This window comes from Watersipora subatra, chromosome 4 (genome assembly GCF_963576615.1).
Source record: "Watersipora subatra chromosome 4, tzWatSuba1.1, whole genome shotgun sequence".
Classification (NCBI taxonomy): Eukaryota; Metazoa; Bryozoa; class Gymnolaemata; order Cheilostomatida; family Watersiporidae; genus Watersipora; species Watersipora subatra.
Genome location: NC_088711.1, coordinates 37,276,595 through 37,290,222, shown reverse-complemented (window position 1 = coordinate 37,290,222; position 13,628 = coordinate 37,276,595). Strand labels below are relative to the sequence as shown.

The window sequence follows — 13,628 nt, the reverse complement described above, 5'->3', positions numbered from 1 at the left end:
ATAAAAGTCGTTAACAAGAATATTTTGCCGCTGATGAAGATAATAATGACGCCTAAGAACTACTAAAAGTTGACGTTTGTATCTATGGCTTCGAATAAAGTGATATTCTACAGCGATAAAAACCTTTCTATAGCCGTTGGACTATGAAATTCCTAAAAAGTTGGGGCGTCTTAGCCGGCCAGCTGTCCAAGGGAATACGGCCCTGTAGTTCATTGATATCCACAACAAAATCGTGATATTAGAAATGCAGATAATTTTGTGTGTGATGGAGCTCATTGGGAAATTTCTAGTAAATTCGTTAATACACCGAATGAGCAGCATGGCAAAGCAAATTAAGATAACAAGTTTTTTTGGAAAAGCCAAGACAAACGAAGAAGATGATGATATCAGTTTAGTCACCGAATTTGTAACTGATGAGGATGAAAGTCTGGTAGGTGAAGTCATACAATTAAATAATACTTATTGTAGTGATGAATTTTACTGCCAACCAAAAACGATAACAACCCTCACCAGGTCCAACCATGTAATACAGTTCTGGTTGTGATGTTGGTTGTTATCTATTTTCTTTTTATGAGACATGTACTGTATTTGATTTTTTTTAAATTTGAAATATTGTGAACTCAAAACGTGCCATGGCCATCGCTTGCTATAAATACTTGAGATCGAATATTGGTACCATATCGGTCACGACGGAAAGGACCGAGACGTCATTGATAGTCCAAGAAACAAATGGCAGCAAGCGATCACGTTGAATTATCGATTTCTGCCATACATTTATACCTGCGGGTTACAAATACAAACTAGTCGCAAATATAACAACTTTTTTTACTAGAGGACCGGACCTGAGGAATCTAATTTGTTTGTTCCACTGTATTTATTTTCACATCACTATATTTTCGCACTCATCAGAGCTGCGAAATTAAGTTGCAGCGAAATTTTACTCTGTGTGCTACTCACGAAACTAAATACTAGCGAAATATAAGTGTCTTAGGGTACGTTCACCGAAAATGCAGGCATAATTTTTCATTCCTCTATTAGACAGATTTGCATTGTGCTAGGGAACAGTTTCCACGCAATACATAATAGCATTCGCCAGACTGATACAATTCGGTCCATGTGAGCATCATGGTCCACTTTGGTATCATAATCCACATGGACATCATGGTTCACATGGGCTTCAGAGCCCATGCGAGCATCACGGTTCATGTGGTTTCATAGTCCACACTAGTGCTGGGCACGGGTAATAAAACTCATTGAACTCGCGGGTTTATCTTCTCTCGAGTCTCGGGTAATGGAAATTTTGAGCATTTCGGTTTTCGGGTTTGGGTTTTGACTTGCGAGTTCGGGTTTTGGTACACGAATCCGTCGAGTAGAGTCGACAAAACTCGGTCTATTGCGCTCCAAGCACTGTTTAACACCGGCCTGTTAACGCTGCGAGCATGAATATCGGTCAATAGAAAAAATAGAAAACAGTAAAAAGTAATAAATAAATTGAATTATAATTGCATTGTAAATATTAAGATGTCTGACGTTTAGAAATTTTAGATATAAAACCCGTATCAACAAACAAGATTCTTAAAAAACCCATGGGCCAAGAAGTTCTTGTGCCAAGTACTACCAGTCCACACAGACATCATGATTCACGTGAGCTTCATCGTCCGCATGGGCATCATGGTCCAGGTGGGCATTGCGGTCCACGTGAGCATCATGGTCTACCTGGCTATCATAATCCACATGGACATCATGGTTCACAGGGGCTTCATGCTCCATGTGAGCATCACGGTCCATGTGGGTATCATAGTCTAAATGGGCGTCATGGTCAACACGTGGACATCATGGTCCACGTGGACATCATGGTCCACATAATAATTATTTGTATACAAAGACTTAGTATAGTCGGTATATTAGAATGCCAAGAAAATGGTCAGTCTAGGAGATTCAAGTGCCAAAATATCATCAAGCCAAACACTGACTAAACACACAAATTTATCTACTACAAAATTAATCGGTTAAAATGATCACTCTTGTAGAAACTTGACTCGCACACAGAATCGATAGAAATGTAAAATCTGATGACCGGCAAGAGTACACATGGCTTAGCTAAAGTCACAGAAGTATCGCGTCTTAAATTTGTTAAAGTTTGTTTGTTGTGATAAAGGTATTGATTTTTACTACCCAGTATTAGAATGAAAACAAGAAGACATAACTACCGATTTCTCTCATACCTGTCTATAACAAGACAGCTCGTCACAAAAATGTTGAATGAATCTGCGTCGTTGCATCAATTGCTGGCAAAGTTCATGGTATTCTAATAAACTGGGACACGAGCCTGCGCTCCTAATGTTGAGTTCACGCTACTGGGTAACAACTTTCACCAGTCTATAATTATAATGAGGAAATTTAACATCATTTCTCACCTCTAGTTTCTTAAACGTTTTACAGAGCTCTATCATTTTCCTCACTCCGAGTACATTCATTTCGACTGCGAGTCTGTAAAAAGAGGCCATTCAGTGACTAACAATGTATACACAACAGATATAAGCTATGATTAGCTCATAGCAGGAGTAGGAATGAGTGAAGCTGGTACAGTATAGGCAGGTATACTGTCCCCAATAGCAAGGCCACCAAGTGTATTACACGTACAGTATTAATATCCTGGTGATGCATGACATGGCTATGTTGTCATATGGACAGACAAGCAAAAAATGTAGGTCATGTCAATAGCTACTTTAATGAGGATAGGCATTCTGGTCTCAATGAAGCGTTACTGAGAAGGAAGCGATACCCTTGTAAGCGTCTGTGAGAGCCAATGATCATCCCTTAAAAAGCCGGCTTGGGAGCGGAAGCGATTTATAGAACAGAGTCAACTGAATCTACGCCTGACTAGCAAACTTGAGAACAAATAATGTACGGCTGCTGCGTGATTGAGGCTTGACAATTGTAGAGCTGACAATAGCACATCTTCCAGGTTTCACTGAGTGATTCATCAGTGATGGTTTGGATGCCTTGTTGCAATCAATTGCTCATGAACATATGGTGATCAACTTTTAACTATCAAACATTTTTCATTCGCTACTTTTACAGAGAGTATTCTGGCTTACTAGTAATTTAGTAAGTAATGTTCAACAGGAAATTTAAGTATTGACAATAGGTTTTCTGTCGTCTTATCGTCACCATTGACCAATGCCGAAGTTAGACACGCACCTCTAACATATATCATGGGTGATGCAATAATACTGCATCCCATCAGACCTCCCGGAAGGCTGTGACAGTCAGGATGCAAAACTAACATACCATGATTATGATGTGATATTTTAAGGAGCAAATGTAGAATTGTCTAGAATACGAGCTGTCAAACAGGAGACAAATAAAAAATGAGCAGCTGCCAATTGCTCATAGCTGCCGAACATGTCCTGATGTTGGATGGACACAGGAAAAAAATCAGCTTCAATTCTGTAATAAATGCTCAAACGATTGGTAAAGAATAGCGGTGAGACTGCTTACACATGAGTACTACAGTAGACGCCCGTATACCAGATTCTTTACACTGCAGGGGTGTCTACTGTACCAGGAAACTGAGAATTTCCTGTTGGATATGATATGAATATTTTAGATGAGTAGCAGCAAATAAGTTTAATTTTCAGTGCTATACATATATTATATCGCTCACTGCATAGTTTCAGCATTTTTATGACACTGTCAAACCTCCACTTATGATCATCTCAATGCATCCATTTTTTAACCTTCGCAATTATAAAGAGAATATTTGACGCTACAATCGAAGTTAATTCCAACATAAACATTAGAAGTATCTTGAAACAGAGCGGTTTCGTAACTAAAATATACAAATCGTAAAAGTTACTGAAAGTTAGTTTAAACCTGTTAGAGTAAGTTATGGCGTGTATCTCTATGAGCGCCTCCAAACTTACACATCGGTAAGCATTCACTTCTATCGCTGTTTGTCTACGAACCATGACTACCACGACTACGAACCATGAATACTTCTGACTGATTATTACTAAATTAATTTAGTTTTTTAGTACATTTAGTTGTTTAAATAGTTTCATATAATGCATTTGTTATAGTCCTGTTGGTAAATATCAGTTGTATTTATTAACATTTGTTTATAGACTTTCAGGTTGTTGACGAAGGTAAATGATTTAAAGAATTTTCTTATGAGAACCTTACCTTGATATATGACGGTTTAAATATGCAGATTAAGAACAAAACTACAATGGCATGTAGATGTTTTAACAATACATACAAACATCTACATATATACACGTAGATGTGCATAATATACTGGTATATACATGTACCTGCATACATGTCTGTCTTTGTTAATTAAGTCTGGTTTTACATACAGAGTAGAAGGCCAGCTTTCTACTACATGTTCTAACCTATGCTGTCGCCCATGTACAAACATGCCTGCTATCTTTCGTGTTTTTGTGACGTCATTCTATCTTTGTCGACCATCTTTATAGACAACTTTTATCGTTAAAAAACGAAGCTTTTGCAACGAATTTTTGAAAACGATGCTTTTGTTTGCAATTTTTTTATTATAGTATCAAAACAACACCAAAAAATACTATTAATATAAATAATAATGATTGTTTTCTACAAATATAGCGGCTGTTTTGTGAACGAGCGCATTTGCAAACAGCTTTATGACGTAAAAAAAACGATAGACTATATGTGGATAGATACATATCTGTCTTTGCTAATTAAGTCTGGTTTCTAACCATAGTGTAGAAGGCCAGCTTCATACTAAATATTATTCAGTCGATGCTGCAGTGCACATGTGAGTCTACGTACACAGATGCACATCTAAACTCCGTCTATAACAATAAGGCAAGTAGAACACCTGTATAATAGGTGAATGTAATCACACCGACTCTTTTGTCGGAATTAGCTTTGCCTCCTCCATGCCGACCTTAGAGATCTGCGCCGTGACCAAAAATATAAAAAACGTATTAATGGGGAGTATGATAATTTATAAAAATCTACAAACTTGGAGTCGTCTTGTACATGCCGCCATCTGTGATGTGACCAATGATGTAATTACTTTATGGATCAATGGCGAACAAACCCAATAAATCATTTTTAACATACACAGACTAATTTTGGAAGAGGCAAGTGTTTTGTTAGGGTAGCCTACAAACACTGAACTGTTTAACGAAGCATGGCCAAAAATTTTTAGTCCACTGTCAACTAGACCATAATCAATGAAGTTATCACAGACCCTTGTGTCTGAGACCTAGTCGTCTAGACTGCCTGACCGTCAAACAACAGGGTGGGAGACAATTCCCCCGAGACCTAGCGGTCTAGACTGCGTGACCGTCAAACAACAGGGTGGGATACAATTCCCAAATGGGCCACGGTTGGTGACAGGAATTGCATCCAAACCTAAAATTACTCTCTACAACTCAGACATGTCCAGTCGAGATCACAGAGCCAATGTTTGTGTAACAACGATCTTACAAACATACGCAGCTTCTTCTTGCAATAGCTAAGCAGACAACATACTCGACCTTCAAGGGATCGCTCGTACACATACACACACACACTCATGAACCCAAACCAAGGCATAAACTACCATGCTAGATAATCTACAATTGTTACTGCTTCATGTGTAGACATACGTCACACCTCTACACTTACACTATGTTTCCATGGTGCGCAGTACTGCGAAGCAGCCCCCCTCCGAAGTCGAGGGGATTGTACGTTTCCATGCTGCGCAGTGGTTTTCAGAATTTCAGCAAATTAGCCAGAGAAGAGAAATTGTATAAATCGAATCACCTGATGGAGAAATAGACTCGATCACGGATACCGAACGTCATAAAAGGTCTTTTTATGATTCTGTCTTCATTATACTTTTATTTACAATACACATTCACAAGGTTTTACAAACCTTAACACACTTTTTACGAAGTATTACATTTTTAATAAGTTTTTTTTAAGTAATATATTATTTATACGTTAATTTAGGACTTGCTACCTATTTTTCGAAATGTATTGGCATCGATAACAAAGTCCAGGAAAGTAATCACCTCATCATCCTCGTGAATGCAGACCATAATTAAATTTAAGTGAAAGAAGATCGGAAGAATAAAAAAACCAGATTAGCAGGACAACCTTTGTACTAGTTAATGGCCTTCGAAGAATCCATATCCACGGCATGAGAGCTATGCGCAGCCACTGCGCAGTCGCTGTTTCTTTGCTGCGAATTTGCACTGGCTTCGCACTGATCAGTGCGCAGTGATTTCAGTGCGAAGACGCCGTTTCCATGATTCGGAGATAGCGCAACTCCGAAGCACTGCGCATCATGGAAACATAGTGTTAGGCACTCTTGCTGAGACCTATGATATATTTGTGGTATCCTCATGAATAATAATTAGTCAAGTGCACTTCTCTACCGATAGTATTTGTTTGCACTATCTCCTCAATGATTGCAGACTATGTAATACAGGGAAAACAAAATTCCTAAAATCAATTCATTTTAACGCAAGGGTAATGTTTACCAACCATACTATTTTAGCAAATACAATGTAACCCCCCCCCCCTCCCCCACAGTCTTGGTGTTTTAGGTTGTCAGGGTTAACCTTGGTAAAACAGGGCGGAACTGTTGGACTACGCCAAACATTCCAGTTTGGATGTTCACATTCACACCCATCAGTACAGTGTTCCGACGACATCCAGTATGAACTAGGCATTGACAACCAATTAACCGACATATGTAGTCATTTTTGTCTAAGTGCCTATAGATTAGAGCGGCATCACATGTCTGTGCTATATTGTTACCTATCACGTGTCTATGCTATATTGTTACCTATCACGCTATGTGCTGTGATACCTCACACACGCTTTCTACGTGATTAAATGTAACTTATATATATATACATCTTATACGCGCCTAATATGTATCTTATACATATTTTTGATACGCAAGCATTCATTGCCCATAGTAAATGTTGTACACGCTGGCTTCTCAGCAACAATTCCATTGTAAACCTTGCTCTATTTCATGGAAAAACTTTAATAACAAAGGCATTCCCTTCACAATGTCCCCTTGCCATTAAAATTGTTGAGAGTTTGCTGTAAACCAGAGAACGATTCTGTACAGAAAGCGTGACGATAATACATTGGTTAACTCGTGACTATATACATCTAATGTTTTATGTAGAGTTGAGGTGAGGGGGTAAGTTGAATAAAACATAGCATTGTATGCTTGTACCTAAACAATAAAAATACTGTAACGAATATGTAGTTGTATGCTATGATAAAGTATAACTCAAAACGGCAGGATTAAATCGCATGCACACCTTAGACCTTATCCAACTTGCAAACTTTAGATACACAAATAACAGATGCGATTTTTAATTTTGAATAGAAACAAAAAACTTCTTCTTTTCTACAACCCTAACTGGCAGCGTTCATAACTGGCAGCGATCATCTCCTGCGAGCTACTGCATAGTTGAGAGTAAAGGATGAAGTACATTAGAAAAATACCATGTGAATTCGTTTAATTAGGTGAACTCACTATTTGCTTATTCTAAAGCTAAACTTAGAGGTAAATGCTAGTGACACGTGTAAGTCACACGTACACGTAAGTGTGCTAGCCGCGTGTGTAAGGAGTGTCATGGAAGGATAGCCGACCATCGAACAGTATGTTTCAAGTTTAAATCCAAAATGGACTGGAAGAAACTAGTTCAGCTTGTGAAAAAACTTGAACGCTATAATAAAATAATCTCCTGATTAAAAATCGTTTTACAAATAAAGGAAATACGAAAAACTGTAAAATATATTCCAAGTGTCATAATAAAAGGTTAACTTTTTAAATGTCAATAACAATAGAGTACGGTTATATCTGAAACTTCCCTTGTGGTTGGAAGAGAGGCCATTACAAGGCTGACACTAGTACTAGATTCTTAGCTCAGCAATTGTGTGCTGAGCATTAGCACTGGCTCACAAAGGCAAACGAAAGAAGTGTTTATTATACTCATTGATTTTTGCTACTGTACTCAGACTGTGCTCAGGCTTCACCCACGATGATCATTTGAATAATGCTTTCTTAGCAATAGTTTTTAACAGCTGTAGCTTGTTATAACACCGTATAGCCACTTATATGGTGTTATAACATTTTTGAAAACCAACAGTTGTTTTATTTTTCTCTTACTTCATTTAAACTGCACAAAACACATTCCTCGTGATATGATGTTTGAAAGTTAGAATGTTAACTGTTGTTATATCTAACATATATGTTATATATATATTTAACATGTACGTTATATATAAAATGTATGTTAAAGAAAGAAAAACTTTTTGTGCAAAGACTATAATTACCTGGGCAATGCCGGGCATTCACCTAGGGTATTGGTGTTATATATAGCGTGTTATAACACCCTATAACATATCATAGGATTTGTATCCTAGAATACTATTTTAAAAGAATTTGGAGTTGTTAATCTATTAACAGATTAAATGTTTATCCACTAGTTTCGATTATAAGGCATAGGTTGGCATAGCTATTTTATTTGGAAGCCTTTTGTTCTCAACACTACGTAGTGATGCATAGAAGTGAAAGAAAAGTGGCAAGTTATTTGAAGAGGTCCTGGCTTTATATAGCAGCTTTTTGATACCTCACAATATTATAGTCACTTATAGACGAATTCTTCAAGAAATCACACAAATTATTAAACTTTCCAAGGTGCCTAATACCTAGATGCTTTACAGAGTCATGCAAGTGTGACTACTGACTAGACATGTACCATATTCATCAGACTATTGTTTGGCCGGAAGTTGCGCCTCATACTTGGCGGCGACTTATACTCCGAAAATACGGTAGCTGGAAGTTCTGGATGACCCCACAAGCCTCTGACAATCAAAGTTTGGTAACGGCTAAAGCTCGCTTATTTTCGTATTTAACTTCAATAAGAGGAGATGCAAGCATCCATGACACGCAGTTGAGAAAAAAACGATTATTTTGGCTACAAGTTCATCCACAGCATAAAATAAACTTTAGCGATTCAAAATATGAACAAAAGGAAGCAAACGCCCTGCCTCCCTACTAGAGCGGAACATACTATTTGCCACCTAAAGTTTAGACGTGCAGCTAAAGTACAAAAAAGCAACTATCACATTACCTCATTGGTTCATCAAACTTGACAGTCGCTGCCGAGTGAAAGACTATGCTGACACTGTTCCTGAGTTTCTCTGTGTCCTCCTCACTTATCCCGAGCTTGTGTTCCATCATATCCCCTTCTATTGCCTGCACTTTGCTCTCAAAGTCAACATTTCTTTTCCTCAACTCCTCAAAAATCTGTCAGCAGTGAAAAAATAGAGTGAACGTACAACTAAGGAAGCTGACTTATTGAGAAGAGTTGTTGAGCTTTTACTAGTGACATGTAGTGAAGGTGCTCAAAGTACAGCAAGTATTCATTCAGCAATTAGTTCCAACCTCACAATAAGCAAACGCTAAACCTCGTAGTTGATCATAAACCATTCTACCTTCACTAAGCTTACTAACAGTGCACAAACTGAAAAGATTATAGCGAGACAGCTGGGAAAGATTAGAAACAGAATGACAACTTGCATAAACAAGACTACCAAGCTAGAAAGTTTATGATACTGTACTACAAAAAACGTCTGCCCACAAAACTACTTTTGCCAGGATTGTTCTGACGATGCACCAAAGTCCCCTGAGCTTCAGGTGCTAGAAAAAAATTGAAGAGTAAAAACTGCTTCCTCAAGGCAATAAATAGATGTCTAGAATGGTGGTGCTTCTTATGTATCTTTACAACACTCGAGCTATACCAATGATATTTTATGCATGGTTGGGCAAGGAGATAAAACATAAGAACACCATATGCATCAAGCAGCAGATGATCTTGTCTAGGGGCCATGTTTGCAGCAACAGACAGTGATAAAAGATAAAGATTACTCTGTCAAATGTTGATAGAGCATACTACCTTCTCCTTAAACATACTCTTCAATCTCTCTTGAGCTGATTTGTTTCTCCGAGGCCTCACCAAAACGAATATTGTGCTGATATCGGGACAACAACGCAACATTTTTTCAATAAAAACTTTTCCAATAAAGCCTGTAGCACCAGTTAGAAACACATCTCTTCCTTTGTAGAAGTCGGCAACTGAAGGCAAGTCTTGCGTTATTGCGGAGGCCATGTCAGGATAGTCTGAAATAATAGCTTCTCTTATAAATATACATAGTAACAGTATAGTAATCGGTATAGTATATATTATATATATATACGTATATAGTATATATCGGTATAGTAATTGACTAATCCCACCAACAATGCATTGTACTGATTTGCGACTACCACGTTGCCAGAAGTGTAGCAATTTGTTATTAACACTTGAAAAGGATCAAGCAGAACTTATTCTGAAAAGGCAAGCTTATAGATGTAAAAATAAAAATCGTGCAAGCAAAAAGTGAATATTAAAATTCTAAAATTTCAGAAGCCTTACAAGCAGAACATTAAGCGGAACATATAGGCAGTCAACAGCTATTCAAAACAGAGACAATGAACAGCTTGAACAGATTCTATCGAGTAACAGTTCGATGCCGAATTGGATTGGCTGAAGAGTATGCATGAGTGTGCAAATGTTAGCAGATACATTGTTGCAAAGAGCTTCAGGAGCAGAGGCGTCAAAATTTAAAAATCCAATGATGCAATGTTGAATCATGCATTGCAGTGATGCAATGTGTAACAAAAAGAAGTACAGGTATAAGGGAGCATAGATTTGCATATCTAAAAATAACAAGCTTTTTTGTTGTAGAACAAGCAGTTATGCCTAAATGTATTACTTCTGAAGAACAATTATCATAAAGCTTCTTTCACATACTATGGGTAAAACAAAAACAGGGTGGCATGCGCTAATGCCTAACAGGTTGCGCAGTATTATTACAAGAGTAAACATTGTGAAATATTTCAACATGAATAGAGGGATAAAGAACGCAATAAAATAGAACAGGTGATGCTACCCAATTTACCTTGGAGATAACTTTTACTTGGCTATTTAAAAACAAACTCCGGTTGTATTGAATTGAGCCATGCAGGCAGCCTTCTAGCAAGATATACAACAAAATATACAATCCAAAAATATTGGGTTCGAGTTAATAGTGAAAAAACAAATGTTAGCAATGCTGATTGTCATCATAATAGGCTGTTCGCCTTCTAGACGCACCTCTTGTGTTTTGCTACTAGCGACCACGTAAAAACGCTTTCGTTTTAAGATTCACTCAATAAAAACTACTTTTTCCAAAATTAGATAACTCACTCAAAAGATTATCCATGGGCTTCGGTCGTAAATAATACTGTCAATGTTATAACAGAAATCCTGAGCTGTTGAAAAAAAACATTAATGTTAAAACCTAAAAAGCTGATGAATGATGAGACTGTTTTCAAAAACATCGAACAAACTTCTAAAGCAAAAAGTGAGTAGAAAAGTTTAAAGAATTATTAACAAGCAGCTGATTAAAACATGCAAAAAATGTTGTACTCCAAAATAACGATGCAGCACGAGCTATACGTTCGATGTGTTGAACGATGTTGGGATATGCTTATGAAGCAGAAAATCTACGCCTATAATAAAATGGAGACATTAATAATATAAAGACATAATGCAATAGAAACGTTTATTACCTCAAATGTATCTGTGTTAATCTTAGAATGATGGAAAAATTGTGCCGAATCCGGAGAGAAAAAAAACCAGATGGATTTATTAGGCCGATAAAACAAAAGGTCTAAATAGCGGTTGCCCTCTAAACATAGGTCATTAAAATTCATGATTGGTCTACGCATAAAATACTGCACACCTATTGGACGAATTTCTGATGCCATTTCCTCGTGTTATAGCTAGAGGTTGTAGTCGCCTTAGAACCCGATTGGATTGACGATGGAGTGGATTAAAAGGGTAATACAACTCCTAGTCAGACGCACACAGTTTTAAAACAAAAATCTAGTTCTCGCACCAAACAACTTTACTATCTATAAATTGGTGTTAGAGGTGTTAGCAGTGTAAAGCTTCAACGAACTTAACAACAAATTTTTAAAGTAGATTAACTACTGGCAGACGAGTTATAATGTTAGCAAGTTTTAATTCGAGCCTTCTATGTAGAGTGTATGCGTTTCTAGACTAATGAAGATTGTGTACTAGGTAGTGCTGCACTAGACAAAAAACTAATAAATTGAAATACTGTGACATAGCAGCTGATAATGGTCAAAACATTTCATCTAATCATAAATGAACTGGCAATGATAGCTGCAGTAACATTTCATAGACTAAAATAATTGCTCAATAAAGATTGCCCTCTCACTAAAAGTGTGGCATGTTGAAACGCTTGTTGACCATTTTAAAATATTAATCCATAGCCCAAAGTATTTTTTATAAATTTTTTCTAAAAGTCTTATGCTGTTCTCTAAACACTCTCTATAACAGGGGACGTGATGGTCACAAGTGGACCAGGAGTCCGTGAACATTACAGATTTTAAGTTTTATTTACCTTACCTAATAGCAGCTGTGTCACTACCCTTCATTACATGTTACTCGTTGCAAAGCAACAGTCAGACTAGCATACAAACGAGTTCTAAATGCAAGTCCTAAATACATTACAATCACAGTCAGCATGACGAGCGCTAAATACATTAAAACTCTAAAAATGTTTTAAAACTTCCTGCTTTCTGTAATTAGCTATGCCTTGTGGGATGATGTGTGAGTAACTCGAGTGTGATGATGGATTTATGAGAATTACTTGAAATTCAGACATAGCTTAAGTGCATTGTTTCCTAACTGTTACCCATGACATACGGGTTGGGGAGGTTGGCAGTATAAATGTAACGTAGTGCAAGACGATAGGCTTTTTAGTTCTATAGGTTAGTTATTGTGTTATGTACCTGTCAGGAGACGGCTGAAATCTTAGGGTTTTTAAGTTGTAGTTTATGTCTGTCAATTGACTGTCATTGTTGTAATGCTGATTTGAAAATGTATTATTCTAGAAATCTTCTTTACAATATTTGTCGTGACGTTGTGGATGCAATCACAAAAACTTGGATGTTTTTCTTAGTTTTTGAGGAAAACAAAATTTAATTTTTATATTAAAACACTCCAAATACCACCTACTGGCAGTAGCATAAATAAAAGGTAGGCATGACCCCGATAGCTCCCCTAAAGGGTGTCATTTAGTTAAATATGCATGAAATAACACCCTAATATACATTTTATTTGAATTTAGAAAAAAATCCTGCATCATTTCTTGTCACAAATTTAGATGCCACACATATAGATGTACATGTAGTTTTATTATTACACATCTTTGCTTTTGATTCTTACAATTTTATTGTGTGTGGCTAGCACTTTGCAATGTTTGTTGACATATAACATGATTTGATGTGAATACTGCATAGTTTGTTTTATTATGCTCTGTAGATGACTCATAATAGTTTGTTTTATTATGCTCTGTATCATGACTCCTGCATGATGAATCATGCAGGAGTCATGATGAATCATGATTATATATTTGATGTAGAATGCACATGTTTATTCAGGAATTTTTTAGAATTTTTCGTTTTGTATAAAAGCAGACAGTACTCAGCCCTGAGACACCAT

The 13,628-nt window shown here is 37.0% G+C and overlaps 1 protein-coding gene across 1 annotated transcript in view; it reads right to left on the bottom strand.

The window, feature by feature from the left end:
* LOC137392921 (fatty acyl-CoA reductase 1-like) overlaps window positions 1-11,759 on the bottom strand; it is a 33,602-nt gene extending 21,843 nt beyond the window's left edge. Inside the window, exons 1-4 of the mRNA XM_068079285.1 lie at window positions 11,666-11,759; window positions 9,969-10,192; window positions 9,144-9,319; window positions 2,418-2,490 (exon numbers count right to left, since the gene is read on the bottom strand). Of these exons, the coding sequence (XP_067935386.1) occupies window positions 2,418-2,490; window positions 9,144-9,319; window positions 9,969-10,181 (462 nt within the window). The 5' untranslated portion in view covers window positions 10,182-10,192; window positions 11,666-11,759. The remainder of the gene's footprint in view (window positions 1-2,417; window positions 2,491-9,143; window positions 9,320-9,968; window positions 10,193-11,665) is intronic.
* Between the last annotated feature and the right edge of the window lie 1,869 nt (window positions 11,760-13,628).